This window comes from Lissotriton vulgaris, unplaced genomic scaffold, assembly GCF_964263255.1.
Source record: "Lissotriton vulgaris unplaced genomic scaffold, aLisVul1.2 SCAFFOLD_2017, whole genome shotgun sequence".
In the NCBI taxonomy this organism is placed as follows: domain Eukaryota; kingdom Metazoa; phylum Chordata; class Amphibia; order Caudata; family Salamandridae; genus Lissotriton; species Lissotriton vulgaris.
The window spans coordinates 130,197-147,883 of NW_028254977.1; the positions used below are offsets into that span (position 1 = coordinate 130,197).

Genomic DNA, 17,687 nt, shown 5'->3' on the forward strand with positions numbered 1-17,687 from the left:
CAAGAATACAGCTGACGGCATCGTCACGGATCTCTACAGAAAGAGCACAGATCGAAACAACGCCCTCCACTACACTAGCTTCCACCAAGGCTCCCTGAAAAAACATCTCCCGTTTTCCCAAATGTTGCGCGTCAAGCGCATAGTATCCGACGAAACTATGGTTCATCAACGGATGACGGAAATGTCAAACAGATTCCGGGCACGTGGTTACCCAGAGAACGTCTTGCAAGACGCACAAAATCGCGTGGCCAACACATCCAGACAGGACTGTCTGACTAAAACTCATAGGAACACAGAGCAACGCATGGTCCTTGTGTCCAAATTTTCCACTGCGAGTGCAGCGTACAAAAAGATCATCTGGAAGCACTGGCCAATATTGCAAAACGAACCGGATTTCCAGGGCATCTTCAATGAGCCTCCCATATTTGCCCACACCAGGAATCAAAACATCAAGGAAATATTGGCTAAGCCCACAGAATCAACTAAAAGACACCGCGGCACCCAACCTTGCTTGAACTGCGGTCACTGCAACAGTGTAATCAGGGGTAATGAAATACAACATCCCATGAAAGGACACAATATCAAACTCCATGTAGATGCCACATGCAACTCCACCAATCTGATCTACGCCCTCAAATGCCCATGTGGCAAACTATACATAGGGAAGACCGAACGCAAAATCAAAACCCGACTGAATGAGCACAAGTCTAATATCAGACTTAAAACCGAAAAATCCAGCATTGCTCTTCACTTTATGGAAGCACGCCATACCATCGCTCAATTAAAATTCATGGTCCTAGAGATCGTACCCAAAAAAGAAGGCATAGACAATACAAAACTGTTACTGAAGAGAGAACTTGAGTGGATTTACCTCTTACAGACCCTCAAGCCCCATGGGCTCAATGACCGTACAGAATTTAGTTGTTATTTATAATATTAACTGTAATGTTGCTGCTTCCCCGTTCCCTTTATTCCTGTTTTTACCCGTGTTCACGTCTATACTTGTCTATCTATGTTTACCTTCTCACCCGTGTCCACATTTGCACACTGTTCACGTTTGTCTATCTTTGTGTACCTTTATCTATCTGCGCACGCATGTATGTATTCACCACTTGGTGCTCGAGTTAGATTTCACCATTCCAACATGGCGCCCGTTTCTCACGGGCGCGAGTCCGTCATCTCTGTTGACTTAATTATTTAGCCGATCGTTTCACACGCTGCTCTGACGGCAAACGGATGACTGCAGGAGAACGCTTAAGGACACCACGTTTTACTTTGAAGTAAGAGGCTGACTAATGATAGCTCAGAGACTTACAGTCTACTCGTATCACTGGCGGTAATATTCCCACCACTTCCCCCACCCTGCACCTTATCTGCGCGCACTTAGTCTAGCAGCCCACACATAAGAGCACGTTGATAGACTCCCTTTACCCTCTTGAACACAACACCTTCCCTCACCGCTATTTTTTCTCCGCTTCCTCCTCAGCTCTCCGTGACCAAGGGCGCTCACGCCCGAAATGCATTGGAGCTCAATGTTCAAATGTAAATGGATTGTAACACTTCCGATATGCTGTTGAATATCGAAGCTTTGTAAGCTTAAAACTACCATGGAAATGAAGTAATAAAGATTTACTACTCAAAACAGAAGCACCTTTGTGTGATCTCAAGTGGTGTGCTCCACCAGGGGATATTCTTGCGGGGCTCCGCATACACGACAATATCGATATTTGAAGGTGTTTTTGACGGATAACACCACCCTATGTGAGCACCCAGAACTCAGAAGTACCTCACTGATTAACCTACTTAACTTGACGTTGTGCACCCCGCCATCTCCAATATTCGTTCATACTTCAAGGTGTCCCTTTTGCAATGATCACAAGGAAAACATTGGTCATGTGTTTGTCTGCCCCGAATATAGTGCCCCAAGGCGATCATGGCTGAAACCGATCTGTGTACAGTTAGGTCTTAGAACTGCAAATGAGGCTCTTAGGATCTTAAGAAATGACGTATCACAGCCCGTTGTTATAGCCATGTCAACATTTTTCCACTGGATGTGGATAATTCGGGCACGCAAAATGAGGCTGGATTAATTTCAGGCTAGCTATTGCTTCATCTGGTATGTTTATGCATTGTTTTAAAAATAATCAGTTCCGCATACTGTACTAGTAATATGTGTATTTCTGCATATTTGCACTAATGAATTAGTTTTTATACTTGTTTTTAAAAGTCTGCTTCTTCTTAATAATTTTTAACTGACAATATGTAAAAATATAAATAGGATGTTTTAGGGTGATATTTATTTATTAATTCAATGTGGATCTTGGTAGGGAGTGAGGTTCTAAAAAGCAACAATCTTTTTTAACTGTAAATGTCTTTTATGATTGAAAAATATCGAATAAAGACTTTTTGAATTGAATTGTTATAACTTTGTAAAAATTTGAGTTCAGGAGTTCATGCTCCCAGGAGCGTCCTGGCGGGCCGGATCCATGCCAGATTTTTTGGATATCCCCATTGAGATACATGTAGTTATTTTACAAATCTGGCATGGATCCGGCCCTCCAGGACCGGTTTGGAGACCTGTAGTCAGCTCCTTGGCTACAGTCTAAAGGTCACTGTTCCAGAGACTTGAGACTTTGCGCAGTCGCAGTTTCAACAAAGATGGAGTATAGCGTTACAAGTCAGGCCAGTTTTCAGAATGTAACATGAAATGGAAAAGAAACAGTTTTAGAACACAGAATAAATGAATGCACTGTATACCATGTATCTCTACTCTATTCCCATTATTTTATTTAAACTGCTGCGTTATGGGTTCAGCAGAACAAACAGCTTAGCAAAAACAGCAATGCAAGCTTCGTGCATGTGAGAATACAAATCAGCCATATTAGCTCTAATGCGCAGAAGCGAAAGATTCCCTCCAAAGCATAGAATACGTCATGTCACGTGAGTGTGACAGACGCATGCGCAATAGAAAATCCCGCTTAGCAGCAGCCATATTAATACAAGTGCATTACAGTTAGTAAAACACATAAGCAAGCTTCACTCGGACACCCGTTTGTGTTGAGTAATGCAATATTAATAGACAATACATGTTAGTACATTACGAGTTATTTGAGGTTCTTGAATACAAGCAAGTCGCTTTTCATGCGAATTCTTGCTCCATCAACAGGTTAATTTGGGGTTTGGTTGTGACTTCACCCTGACAAGGAATGTGGTTGCTTCTTGAGTAGGGTTCTATTTCTCTAAACCAGTAACTCACTTTCATACACTCGTCATGACTGGCACCCCTCACTTTCACAGATGTTTGTGTGTATGTTGCATATTGTGGAGTACACATGGTTTTGTTGTAGTCCAGTGTATGTTTAGTCCCTATAATATGTGTTGTTATTGAGGCTAGGGTCCTTTTTAGGTTTTGCCTGCCCAGCGCTTGCGCTGTGCTTGTGAAATCTCTTGTATTTAATATATCTAAAAAAGGGGGGATCTTATCAGTTCCCATCACCAAATTACTGTGTTCATTCGCTTTTGTGTGGAACTTTTTTTTTGTTAACTTCCCCTGGTTGTACATATTTACGATACATCTACTAAAGCTGTTCACACAGTGTAAGCCCCATTCACTGTCAAGATAAGATCTCTTCCCACGGAAAAGGCGGACAGCTTCTAACAATATGCTGGAACGCTTGCTTTTATTACTTAGTTGTCTAAAGCAGATGCATTATCCTTAGAACGTTTGTGCCATATCTTATTCATGCCTAAGTACCTTTCTTTGCTCTTTGTAAGTATTATCGGATTGCTTTTTTCAACTTAATCTATTTGGTCATTATAATTGAATTCTAAATGTAGTAAAACTTTAAAAATAAAGTAATTATCCAAGAGCCATGCTATATTTTACTGCTAAACAGGCAGCCACAAGTTCAGTTACCTTGCAGACACAAGAGTCATGATTTGAATGGTGCAGCAGGTGCAGTGGCACCAGGCATAAAGCTCTTGGGACCCCACTAGACCCAGATTATTGCTAACATTTTAAATTAAACAGGCAGTCACAAGTGCATTTATCTCATGATTTCAATGGTGCAGCAGGTGCAGTCGCACCAAGCACAACAGTTGTGAGAACTATTCTAAACACATAATATTGCTATATCTGACTACTAAACCAACAGGCAGTCACAAGGGAAGTTACATTACCGTTAAAAATTACTTGGTTTGAGTGTTGCAGCAGGTGCTGTAGCACCAGGACCAACAGCTCTAGGCACCCCATTAAACACCTAATATTGCTATATTTTACTACTAAACAGGCCGTCAGTCACAAGTGCAGTTACCTTACTCGGGGCATGATTTGAATGGTGCAGCAGGTGCAGTGGCATCAGGGCCTAAAGCTTTAGGGAACCCAACCAAACCCAGATAATTGCAAAAATGTGAAACAAAACAGGCAGTCACAGGTACCTTACGATTTGAATGCTGCAGCAGGTGCAGTGGCACCGGGGCCAAAGGTTGTCAGAACTTCTCTAAACACATAATACTGCTATTCCATCAATTAGTTCTAATATTTTCCTGTTTAATTTCAATTTTCTAAATATTTGCTATCACTTACCCACACTATACTACTAGTAACAGCACAAAGTATTGCCTTTTTGCACATAAACTAGTCATGACACTTTAACAGACTTTCTGTAACGTATATTGTACAACTATTCAGCAAGCTACAACTTGCACCAAAAAACTGCTTATTATTAATCGCATTGGTGAAACCATATGCATTTACCAATGCTGGTTTATGTAGGGGGTCTTCAGGAAGCCCCTGCATTGCTTATTCCTCTCACTCCTCCCAGCCAGTACCTTTTAGCCAGGTTGTTGTGTGTCAAGTCTTGGATTGGATCAGTAAAGTCTTCGATGGAACAGGCCACAACGTTTTGTGTGCATCACAAATTCGAGCCGGTGTGTAGAGGCAAGAATTTGGCAACACTTCAACCACATGGTCGAGCCGGTGTGTAGAGGCATGTCTTTGGCAACACTTAGACCATACGGTCGAACCGATGTGTAGAGACATGTCTTTGGCAACACTTACACCACACGGTCGAGCCGGTGTGTAGAGGCACGTCTTTGGCAACACTTAGCCCACACGGTCGAACCAATGTGTAGAGGCATGTCTTTGGCAACACTTAGGCCACACTGTCGAGCCGGTGTGAGGAGGGATGATTGCGTTGCTGCTGAGGGAAATATTTTTAACCAATATAGTTATTTATATTTATAAATTTTGACTGTATATTCTGTCTGTTATCTTTTACTTTATGTGATTCTCAGCAATATATGAATTGTATGTGTTAACTGTAAATTTACTGAAATGTGCTTTTATGGATGTTACTATGAACATTCGAATAAAGTTCTTTTGACTTTGACTTTGCTGTGAGGAGTCACGTCTTTGGCAACACTTAGCCCACACGTCGAACCGATGTATAGAGGCATGTCTTTGACAACACTTAGACCCCACGGTCGAGCCGGTGTGTAGAGGCACGTCTTTGGCAACACTTGGACCACACGGTCGAGCCGGTGTGTAGAGGCACATCTTTGGCAACACTTAGATCACACATTCGAGCCGGTGTGTAGAGGCATGTCTTTGGCAACACTTAGATGACCGCAAGTCTTTGGCAAGAATTAGACCACATGGTCGAGTCGGTGTGTAGAGGCACGTCTTTGGCAACACTTAGACCACACGGTCGAGCCGGTGTATAGAGGCATGTCTTTGGCAACACTTAGACCACACGGTCGAGCCGGTGTGTAGAGGCACATCTTTGGCAACACTTAGATCACACATTCGAGCCGGTGTGTAGAGAGAGGCATGTCTTTGGCAACACTTAGATGACCGCAAGTCTTCGGCAACACTTACACCACATGGTCGAGCCGGTGTGTAGAACCAAGTCTTTGTCAACCCTTAGACAACGTTTAGGGCAGTGATGTCACCTCAATAAAAAGAGACCAGCTGGCTTCCCATTTCCACTATCCGTGGTCCACTCGGAGAGCTAAGACTTCTTGATTGGCGGATGGCTGTCTGGGAAATACACGATATAGGATGGCAAAATTGATTCTTTGTCATCACAATTGATTCATAGATACTGAGAACATTAGGTAGCGTTTATTAACTAGAAACTGAACTCTACACAGAGCGCTGCACATAAATGTGACTGGCTCCAGCAACATTCCAGGTGCTTCAGTACTTCTGGTTAGATGGACCTGGTGCTGTTGAATAATATATTCTGGCCCTGTGAGCCAGGTACACATTTTCATCTTTTAATTCAAGAAAGTGCTCTGTGCACCACCCAGAGTTATGACTGTGCTAAGAGTCAACTTGAAGACTGAGGCAGAGGCTTGCTGCTGCTATGAACCAAAGGACTGCTCTGCATGCTGAGAATGTGCTAATAGCGCAAGACTACAGGCCTGGCTTCCTCAGGCGTTGCCAGAGAGGAGTTTCACAAAACAGGAGACCTGTTGTGTTCAAGAGCAGAGCACACACTTCTCTCTTCAGATACCTATCTGAGGCCAAAGCTATTGTCTTTAATAGACTGAAGAAAAGACAGATTCTATGTAGAAAAGAAGAGGTCTGTTTGAGAAGCCTTGAGCACTTGGCTAGCCAGACATTTACATTGTAGGCCATCTCAAAGGCAGGCGCGCACACGTGCCCAACAAAAAAATATGTCTAGAGTGGCAATGACAAAGTACAGTGTGCTATTGTTAGCAAAACAATACCAAACGCAGACCAGCTCAGCGTGATAGTTTCAACGTTTTCTAAATCATGCATAAATGCTTGTGACACCTAATTTACCTCCAGCACAGCATGTTTTTCGGAAAAAAGTATTGTACTCTGGCTGATAAGAACTGGGATTGAAGCCCAGGGACTGTAATGCTGCTTCTGTTCTGCACTGCTTGCACCAAAGCCAGATGGATTTTAGCAGTAACTTGAAAAATATGCATGAAATATCAAGACACCAATGGCACAATGAGGTTTAAAGCCAATAAGGACTTCACAGAAGACAACAATATTTGTTATGGATGCGGGGGCAGAGCGGCAAATCTAAAGCTCTTGACCAAAGTCCCTGACCCATAAGTGGAAAAAGGGAAGGCGAATGAAGATTAGTTCTCAATTTGAAAAAAGTAACAAACAATTTCAGCCTTTTAGTGGTCATTTCATATTGTATTAATTTTACAGTGAATTCTAGTTGAGCTTGAGTGGTTTTATGTGGGTGTAATAGACATTTTGTTGAAAGCTACTAACATTTGGTAGATAATATCCTCATCTGTCAGAAACAGAGAGAGAGCAAAGATTCATTTGCTGCCACCTGCTGGAAGTGAGGGGAAGTGCGCAAGCAACAAAGGGTGAATGTGTGTAGAACCAGGTGGTCTTAGGGTGCTTGCCCTTCTTCTGTGGCCCTCCCTCTCCTATTGATTGGACTGCAGGATTGTGGGCTTTACTGTACTCCTTCAATGCTATCCATTACTGCCTTATCTGTCCTGCTGTGACTTCTAAACATCACACAGTTGTCTTTTGTTGTTCAAAGTTTCCATATACAAGTCTTACACAGGACAGTGGCAGAGTGTGTTCCTGGTGACTGTAACACTCCTGCCAGTTGCGGTGCCATCACACATCCGTGTCTATGACTGCCACCAGAAATGCTGCAAGTGTACGTGCTGCAGTCCACTGTTCACATTCATACTTTTTAATGCAGGTGTGCACTGATCAGAACATATTAAGACCATACCACCATCAAAGAATACCCTCCTGACAAGATACTGCGGACCCGACACCATGCCTTGGCAATAATGCGCAAACAAGCTAGATTACCAGTCAACTTTGCTAGGGAGAACTTGTGCTAGACAACTTGGAGAATATTATAGTTGTCCTTTCCGTATAGGGCTCTTCTCAAGGCCATCTGTGCTATGATAATGACATGGCAAAAACAGGAGAATTGTTCCCAAGAGGTTCAGTGAGTGAAAGCTTGTGGAAGATGCAGAATTGATTTGAACGTTGGGGGAGGGGTTTTTATTTAGTAAGACTCCTAGAGTTTTAACACTGTCAGGATGGAACTTTTCCAAAGGTCAAAGGCTGTTGTTGCATCATTCGAGACAGTTGCCCCTAATCTGGATCTGTGTGTTGCTGATGTTCAGTTTACAAACATGTAACGACCGTTGAGGGTTTGATGTTGATTTTGATGTGTGATGGTCAAGATGGAAAATGGACTGTGTTTAGATCACATATGGAACCGGCAGATGGGGATACTACCCCGCCTATCTTATCGGCAAGAAGCACCCAAAGATATCCATATCTTTGAGTTCTACACAGTTGCAACTAAATGCAGCACTAAATATAAATTATTGTCTCTGTTCCTCTATCTTATTTGTTTTACTGGGGTTTTTGTGCAGATGATCACCAACATGTTATTGAGGTAGTTCTGACTAAAAGCATTAATTTGATGCTGAGGGGAAATAAGAACTTTCATGTTTTTGTGTAAAGAATTTTAAATTCTATTAAGGACACAGAGGCTATGGTTCTTCTTCTTTATACTTTACTGCACAAAACAGCAGTCCATGAAAGCATTAATATACACAAAACTACATTTTATTTGAAACAAAGTATTACATCAAACATAAGTCCTCCACTTACCATGTGATACATATAAAGGGGGTCCCCGTAAGTAGGGAAGGTGTATTGTGAGTTACATACACTGTAATTATTCGAAAGGCACTAAAGCAAAAATTATTTTAAGCAATTGTGGGATTGGCATATATTATTTAATAACCAATACTACGTGATTGTACATTACAGAACGAAGTCATAAAAATTATAAGCCCCAAAGGGGGGGGGGGGAAGAAAGGGGAGGGAGTAGTGCTCAAGGAAGTGTAAGGAGAAAATAACACAGTATCAGGAAATAACAATACAAAATTTGAGGACAGTTATCAAAAACAGTTATAATACAAAAGCCAAAATACAGGGCAAAATTCTTGAACTCATTTGATAGTTAGAATTCAACGGTCACATCTGAACATTAGAGAATTGGGGGTTGTGCCGGAAAATCAACAAAAAGAAAACCGTCGACGTTTCGACCCCTATCCATAGGCCAATTAAAGTCCTTTCACGGGGTCTTCATCAGGACGTCACACAAGGGAAGGAAGAAGTGTGGGGCCATTCATGGTGTACGACCCAGCTGGGTTCTGTACAAGGACAACGGAGCCACGCTAAGCGTCGTGGGCAATCTCGTGGAATGGACGACTCAAAGCTCAAAGAGCGTAACTGCACGTATTAAATGGATATGGCACCTGTCTGTGGTTTAATCAGAGACAGGGGACGCAGCCGCGTCTGCTCTGGTTGTACACACTGCGGAGTTTCCGTTCAGGACCCGACTAGACGCTGGTATTTGTGCCTTATCCCGACTACCAATCAGTCATCCGAGATAATACTAACTCAACGCTGACTTCGTGACCAGAGCAGACGCGGCTGCGTCCCCTGTCTCTGATTAAACCACAGACAGGCGCCATATCCATTTAATCCTTCGCATCGAGCGTTGCAGTCAAGGCGACCCGTCTTTTGAACAAACAGGAAATCCTTATCCCTTTTTGGTCTGTGACTGTCGAACCACTCATACCACGGGCCTTGCCCCATTGTATACGGTGCAGTTACGCTCTTTGAGCTTTGAGTCGTCCATTCCACGAGATTGCCCACGACGCTTAGCGTGGCTCCGTTGTCCTTGTACAGAACCCAGCTGGGTCGTACACCATGAATGGCCCCACACTTCTTCCTTCCCTTGTGTGACGTCCTGATGAAGACCCCGTGAAAGGACTTTAATTGGCCTACGGATAGGGGTCGAAACGTCGACGGTTTTCTTTTTGTTGATTTTCCGGCACAACCCCCAATTCTCTAATGTTCAGATGTGACCGTTGAATTCTAACTATCAAATGAGTTCAAGAATTTTGCCCTGTATTTTGGCTTTTGTATTATAACTGTTTTTGATAACTGTCCTCAAATTTTGTATTGTTATTTCCTGATACTGTGTTATTTTCTCCTTACACTTCCTTGAGCACTACTCCCTCCCCTTTCTTCCCTTCCCCCCCCTTTGGGGCTTATAATTTTTATGACTTCGTTCTGTAATGTACAGTCACGTAGTATTGGTTATTAAATAATATATGCCAATCCCACAATTGCTTAAAATAATTTTTGCTTTAGTGCTTTTCGAATAATTACAGTGTATGTAACTCACAATACACCTTCCCTACTTACGGGGACCCCCTTTATATGTATCACATAACGCCCAGGTCCCCGTTGACTGCATGGGTTCAACCCCTTTCTGTAACGCCTCCACTTACCATGGACTCAGCCCTTAAATACAGCAAACACCATTCTGTGACCTGTTTTTATGTGAATGACCAAGTCCATTATAACTTGAAACAGGATTAATGTTTTAACCATAAACCAACCCATTGGTTAGTAGCCGACCTTTGTTTCCTCTTGTTTCTCCTCTCCGAGCTGTTCGAAGAACCCTGTCAGTCGTTAGTTGTGTTGTCCAAACGCTGTCTCTTAGGAACTTCCCACTAGTTGGATTGACTTCGGTCCCGCTTCTGTTTGATACGTAAAATAAAAGGACCACTGTAAATGTTGTTAAGGTACATCAAAATGAACATTATCAAACCAGGTGTGCAAAGAAACTTGGCATGTTAAATTATTATCTGCCTGTGTGTATTTCAAGTGGGATAACCCTCACTTCTGTGTCCTTAATGGAATTGAAAAGTCTTGTTGTAATAGCTTGAATTATTTTTATTCTATATCGGGACCAGAGGTTCCAATTATGCGTGTTTAAAGCTTTCCCACAACAACAGATGCAATTTATACAATAGGTTTATAATAGAACGTTTTGAATGTGGAATCCGAACACCAATCTCCTGCCCTCAGGATGTCTTGTAGCCTAGGACAAAAAGTATCGGCTTCAGATGCGCAGTGGCTTGTTTGAATTAAGCTTGAAGGGTCAAAGTGCAGGCGTAGGGGGGCACAACATGTGCCTCCAGTCACATTGCAGAATGGGCAACAACTCCTGGGGTCCAAGTTTGGAGCCCCCTCTTAGCCTTTCCCCCAGCCTTTTCATGGCAGTTTCACCACCATGAAAAGGCTTGCTGAAATGCAACTCATAATATGGATGGTAGTGCCCCGGTTAGCATCGCCTCCATTCCTCCCGGCTCTGCACACCGCTAGCACCACAGGATCCAGGGTCCTGGCAGTGCCGGCGTAGTTGTAGCAGGCCGGTGGCTGTCTGACCGCCAGACACGTATTCATGTAGTCAGACCACCTAGGTTACTGCGGTCGGACAGCCACCACTGGTCCAGCAGTCTCGAGACCTCTGAACTTGTAATTAGCCCCTTAAATGTTTCTTTGATTTTATTGGTTAAAGTTGTTAACATTTTATTGATTGATTGATTTTTCATTAGAATTGTTTTCATTTGTTCAGTCCTTCTATGGTAAACGCACATTTTTAAATATTTATTTATGTATGTTATATTATTTGATACTTTTGAAAGTATACAGCTACATATATATTTATTAAAATGTAGGTTGGACGATAAATGTTTTAGTGTGTTTATATGTTCTTAGGGTTGTTTTGTTATCATTTTAGTTATATATATTTTTTAGTAAATATTTAGTTGATTAGTAATTTAAGCTCGTATATAAAATGTTTTGGGTGTATCAGAAGTAATTGTTTTTATTGAGTGTTATTTTGTATATTTCTTAATGAATATTTAAATATTTTGGTGAAAATATTGTGATTGATATGTATAGTCAAGATTTGTGGTTTACTAGTTAACCCCTTGCATGCGTCCGGAATTTCCCCACGGTTCGGGAAAATTCCACGCGTGCGCAGATCGGACAGCTCCCAGCCGTCCGACGCAGACGCCCACCGTGACGTCGGACTGCGGGGGGCCGCACGACGCATGGAAGGGGTCAAGCATAGGAAGTCAATATTTATGTCCAATATTTTTGTGTTTTGATATTGTTTGCATCGATATTATGCCAGTAATCCATAGTCAATGTGGCCCTAGTGTTACCTGTATAGTGTGTTCATTGCTAATCTAGGCTGTTTTTGTTGGGCCCTTGTGCCACTTATACCATGCTTTTCTTGTTAATCTCTGCTTTGGTGTGTCCTTGGCTGCCCCATATCTTGTTTGCTTTGCTAATCCATGCTGTTATCATGGGGCCCTTGTGATACCCATCACCTGCTCTCTTTGGTATTTCATGCTGCAAATATGGCGCTCAAACGGCACAGATGCCATTACGATCCTAGTGTCCTCAATTGATTTAAGTTGTATGCCAGGTCTCAATTGTCTTCTTTTTATATAGAACATGTAATTTGCAACTTTAGAATGAATTATTAAGCTCTATTTCTATATTTTTAACTCCTCCAACACTGATTTCATATATATATTCCACTCCAACAGGTGAATTAATTGCAGAACGAAATGAAAAAAGAAATATTCAAGTTTTTTCGGAAAAGAGTCGTATGTGGGACTAGCGATGAAAGCATTGAAATGTGTATCCCATTCTGACAGACATGGTTACTGGGAAGATTTCACAGGCACCGGAGAATCGAAACCTATATTACATGCACTGATCCTGCTAATGAAATGAAGCATATCTTGGAGACGTTAATTTCCACCAAACATGGTCTGCAAATGGTTATTAATATGAGAAGAGCTCAAATGAAGACAATCTCAGTTTTTAATACTCTGCAAAGCGGTGCTATGTGTCTTGTTAACATGACAATCTATTACTACTAAATGGAACTCTGAGTCACTTGATGAAGTAAACAGAAAATAGGCTATTCATATGCAACAAAAGTATTGGTGCTCCATGTCCTGCAAATTCAAGCAAATTGGATCATATCTACACTGAGGGCGCTGCACCAGGAGAAGCTATATCCTGCCCTGAATGGCATCATTAGTTATTGCAAGGAGAAGACAACTTAAACCTTAAATTAACACAGTGAATGTGATGGGGCTTTCATTAAAGAGAGAAATTTGAGGAGATACCTAAGAACCCAGAAAGGTGAGACACCATAAATGTGTTTAGATCGTGAGATGGCTGTTGAGAAAATGGGATGCTTATCATTGCATCAAGACAATAACATTGACGAGAAACTATATCCATGTTCAAAGTGTGAAAAGGTTTTCCAAACAAAGAGAGAAGTGATAGCACATCTGGGAAACCATACTGGTGAGAAACCATATAAATGTTCTGAATGTAACAAGGCTTATACTGCAAGAACATCATTGATGCTACATCAGAGAAATCACACTGGTGAGAAACCGTATAAATGTACTGAATGTAATAAGGCGTACACTACAAAAAGATCGTTAATAGAACATCAGCGAAATCATACTGGTGAGAAACCATATAAATGTTCTGAGTGTAACAAGACTTTCAATACAAAGCGATCATTGACACTACATCAGAAGAATCATACTGGTGAGAAACCCTATAAATGTTCTGAATGTAACAAGGCCTTCACTACAAAAACATTGTTAATAGTACATCAGAGAAGGCATTCTGGTGAGAAACCATATAAATGTTCTGAATGTATTCAGGCTTATACTTCACAACAATCGTTGACACTACATCAGAGAAATCACACTGGTGAGAAACCGTATAAATGTACTGAATGTAATAAGGCGTACACTACAAAAAGATCGTTAATAGAACATCAGCGAAATCATACTGGTGAGAAACCATATAAATGTTCTGAGTGTAACAAGACTTTCAATACAAAACAAAATGTGACACGACATCAGAAGAATCATACTGGTGAGAAACCCTATAACTGTTCTGAATGTAACAAGGCTTATACTGCAAGAACATCATTGATACTACATCAGAGAAATCACACTGGTGAGAAACCCTATAAATGTAGTGAATGTGATAAGGCTTACACTACAAAGGGACAGCTAACAGTACATGAGCGAAACCACACTGGCGTGAAACCATATAAATGTTCTGAATGTGATAAGGCTTTCACTACCAATAGATTACTGAGACTACACGAGCAGAAACATACTGGGGAGAAACCATATAAATGTACTCAGTGTGAAAAGGATTTCAGCACAAAGAGTCTGCTTCTACGACATCAGCCAAACCACACGGGTGAGAAACCGTACAAATGTTCCGAGTGTGACAAGGCTTACAAGGAGAAGCGCCTGTTATCATTCCATGAGAGAATTCACAGAAAGGAGAAACCGTATAAATGTACAGAATGTGACAAGGCTTTCACTACAAAGCGTGTTCTGACTATCCATGAGCGGAACCATACTGAGGAAAAACCATATACATGCTCTGAATGCGATAAGACGTTTAAGCAAAAATGTAATTTATTGGTACATCAGAGAAGTCACACTGGATTGAGGCCATTTAAATGTTTAGAATGTGACAAGGCTTTCACTAGAAAGGGGCAGCTGATTCTACATCAGTGATCGCACACTGGTGAGAAACCTTATAAGTGTTCTGAATGTTGCAAAGGTTTCATGGAAAAGGGACGTTTATTGTTGCATCAGAGAAATCACACTGGTGAAAATCCATATAAATGTTCTGAGTGTAATAAAGCTTTCACTACAAATAAATCGCTGAAACTACACGAGAAAACCCATACTAGAGTGAAACCATACAAATGCTATGAATGTGGAAAGGCTTTCAAGCGAAAGGACCAGTTATCACTACATCAAAGAAATCACATTAGCGGTAAACCAGATGAAAATAGTCAATGTGACAACGTTTTCAGCACAAGTAGGAAGCTGATCATACATCAACTAATTCATACTGGGGAAACCAGTAGCTGGGCAGCTGATTCTACGGGAGCAGAAAAAGCTGTGTAAATGTTCTGAATGTGAAAAGGCGTTCAAGCAAAAATACCAGTGACCACTGTTGGAGAGTAGGGTCTGCTTCCTATGGTTACCCCCACGTTTTGCTGTGATTCTCTGGTTTTTCGACTTTAGACTGGCTGTGGCCCTGCTAATCAGGACCACAGCCTAGCTGTTCTCTCTCTACATGATACCCATGTACTTTAGGTACATACCAGATTGGGTATTGGGTCACATCTGTGAGTCCATGTATAGTGCACCATAGGTACCCAGGGCATAGGTGCATCCAAGGCCTACCAGGGGCTGCAACATGTATTATGCCACCCCTGGCTGGCCCTCCAAACTGACACCACAGGTCTGTTCACACAGCCTGGGTAAGGTGGTGTAATCACCCCTTACTTATAGTATCCCTATTTCTACATTTATATATAGACACATATACACCTAATAGCCAGTCCTATGGTAGGCCTCGACAATCCTGGAGGCAGAGTGCTTGGTTTTATGTGAGAGGGTGCCCTAGCATGAGCTGAGCCCTTCTGCCGCTTTCGGAACCATGTCCTAATAGCTGTTCTATGATATAGCCATACCATATACTCTTAAGTGCATTATAATCCTCGCGGTTAATGCTAACTTTGGTTTGGCTTTATCAAAACATGTCATGTAAGGTGTCAAACACTTTGGAATACTACCCCCCCCCCCCCCGCTGCCAGTCCTGGTGGCAGGGATAGCATTCCACCCTTCTAGAGGGAGAAGACATGTAGTTGCTGTTAAACCCGGTAAGCGTTAAAAAGAGCCCCAGCATCACATGAGTCTGACCTCCTGCTGCTGAACGAAACTCCGGCAGGGGAGGCTTGGACAATAGGTTTCCTGTTTCCTGTTGAGGGAGGTGCTCCATGCATAGTCCAGTCCAAACCGGTTGCTGGGGCCCTCAGCCCCAGCTCTGGCACAAAACTGCACAAAGGTGTTGTAAATGAATCTAGGACCCTAGTGTAAAGTTTCCAGATTCATGCCCTTATATAGGTATAATAATCCTATCCTTATATAGGCATAGAAATCATTACCATATTCGGACTAAGCCTTGCAGCCCAAATACGGCATGGCTACTTCCACTAAGTTCCGAGAATCAACAACGATTACTTGGAGAAACCTGCCCTCAGCAGCTCAGGACTTCCCCCTGCTTGAATATTAAGTTATCCAACAAATCCAGGAGTTTTCAAAGAATTCAGTCTTTGAGTGACGTTATTAAGTCCAATCATGCATCAAACTCGGCACCTTCAAGGTATAAATATGCCCACATTTGCCCAACCAAACACAGGGTGGTTTTGGAGCAGATCGACTAACTACTTGCCCGACGCCCTGCAGCAGCAAGTGCCAAAGGAATCCGACCCTCCAAGCTGACGCACTGAGACGCTGTCCTTTCTCTTGCAGAGAAATCCAGCTCCAGTGTTTCCAGGCTACCCTTGCGGGTTGCTGGGAGATCGAGTCCTGAGAGTGCGATACAAGACCTCCTTCATTCTAAAACCAAGGTACGGAGCTGATTAGACCCGTAAGAGAATTCTTGGAATAGATTCCTGGCAGAGAAACTACTAAACTTAAACTACTCCTCACTTCTTCCCTCGTACTAGACTTAGGTTAGGTACACCGGGGTAGGCGTATTTTAGAAACACCAGTTGAGTACTTTTAGTCATCATTTTATCACTGTATGTATTTTATACATTTTAGGCAACTTATGGCTTAGAAACCATATCATGCTTTTACAGTACTACTTTATAATACTGTTCGCATTATATGCCTTGTACTTTATAACCAGTTTTACTATTGTAGCAGTTCATTCCCAATGCTTGAGAAAGAAGACTGTTCAATAAATACCTTTTCATTGAAAACGCCTGCCTCTCTATTTTCTCAGCACCTCTGGTGAAACGAAGCATGCACGATTGACTAAGTGAAATAGCTGTGTATTGTTTCCGCGACTCTAGAGATTGCTTTCTTAATTATTGGAATCAAAGTTGTCATGTTTATGCGGTTGTCAGAAACTAATCCCTTCTAGTTTATTCGAGAAAGTTTCTAGTGACCTCTGAGCTAGCTGGCACACACGATTAAATCTAATATATTCGGTAGAGACCTAGTAGACCTCAGTCCTACGTCTAAACTACAGTATATTTTATTCCAATGCGCAGAGCCTATTGGGAATGAAGGAACAACACTACATGGAGCCCAACGTTTGGTAAGGCGATAATTTAACGCTAGATACTAGAGTAACTCAGTCGTGCTTTTCACACAGACTTCTCTTTCCCGTAAAAACTCCAATAGACGTCTGGAGTGGGTGAAAGGGCATAATATCCGCCGAAACTGAGTAGGACAAAAATCCTATGTATTAGTTTCTGGTTCATTCAACGTTGAAGGATACAGTGTTCCAAAATATTGTGCACCTAATCTTTGTTTCCTTGAAACTTGTTCTGCAAACTTTCATTAAACAATGTCAAATAACGACAACAACGCAACCGGTGGAGCTGCAGTAAATGCGAACCAACCGAGTTTAGACGTTACAGGGTTTGATGAAACCGATGAGGATGCTATAATCATCCCGGTAAATATAAGAAAAACCATAACTATAAAACTTACAGAAAATGGGGTATCCTCGAGAGGTGGTAAAGTTATATTTGTGATAGAGTTACATGAATATCGACAGACAGAGGTATTCTATTCATGGATTACTTTTCCACAAGCAAATCCAGTAACACAGGAGTTCCACTACTACAAACCAGAGGAACCTCCAGCGGAATACGTTCTTTTTGAGGACCTTGAAATTCCACTAA

At 41.9% G+C, this 17,687-nt stretch overlaps 1 protein-coding gene across 1 annotated transcript in view; it reads left to right on the plus strand.

Moving 5' to 3' along the window:
- The window catches only part of LOC147659362 (uncharacterized), a 264,922-nt gene that overhangs the window by 37,151 nt on the left and 210,084 nt on the right, over positions 1-17,687 (plus strand). Inside the window, 1 exon segment of the mRNA XM_086951799.1 lies at positions 12,463-14,667. Coding sequence (XP_086807925.1) covers positions 13,084-14,667 — 1,584 coding nt within the window. The 5' untranslated portion in view covers positions 12,463-13,083.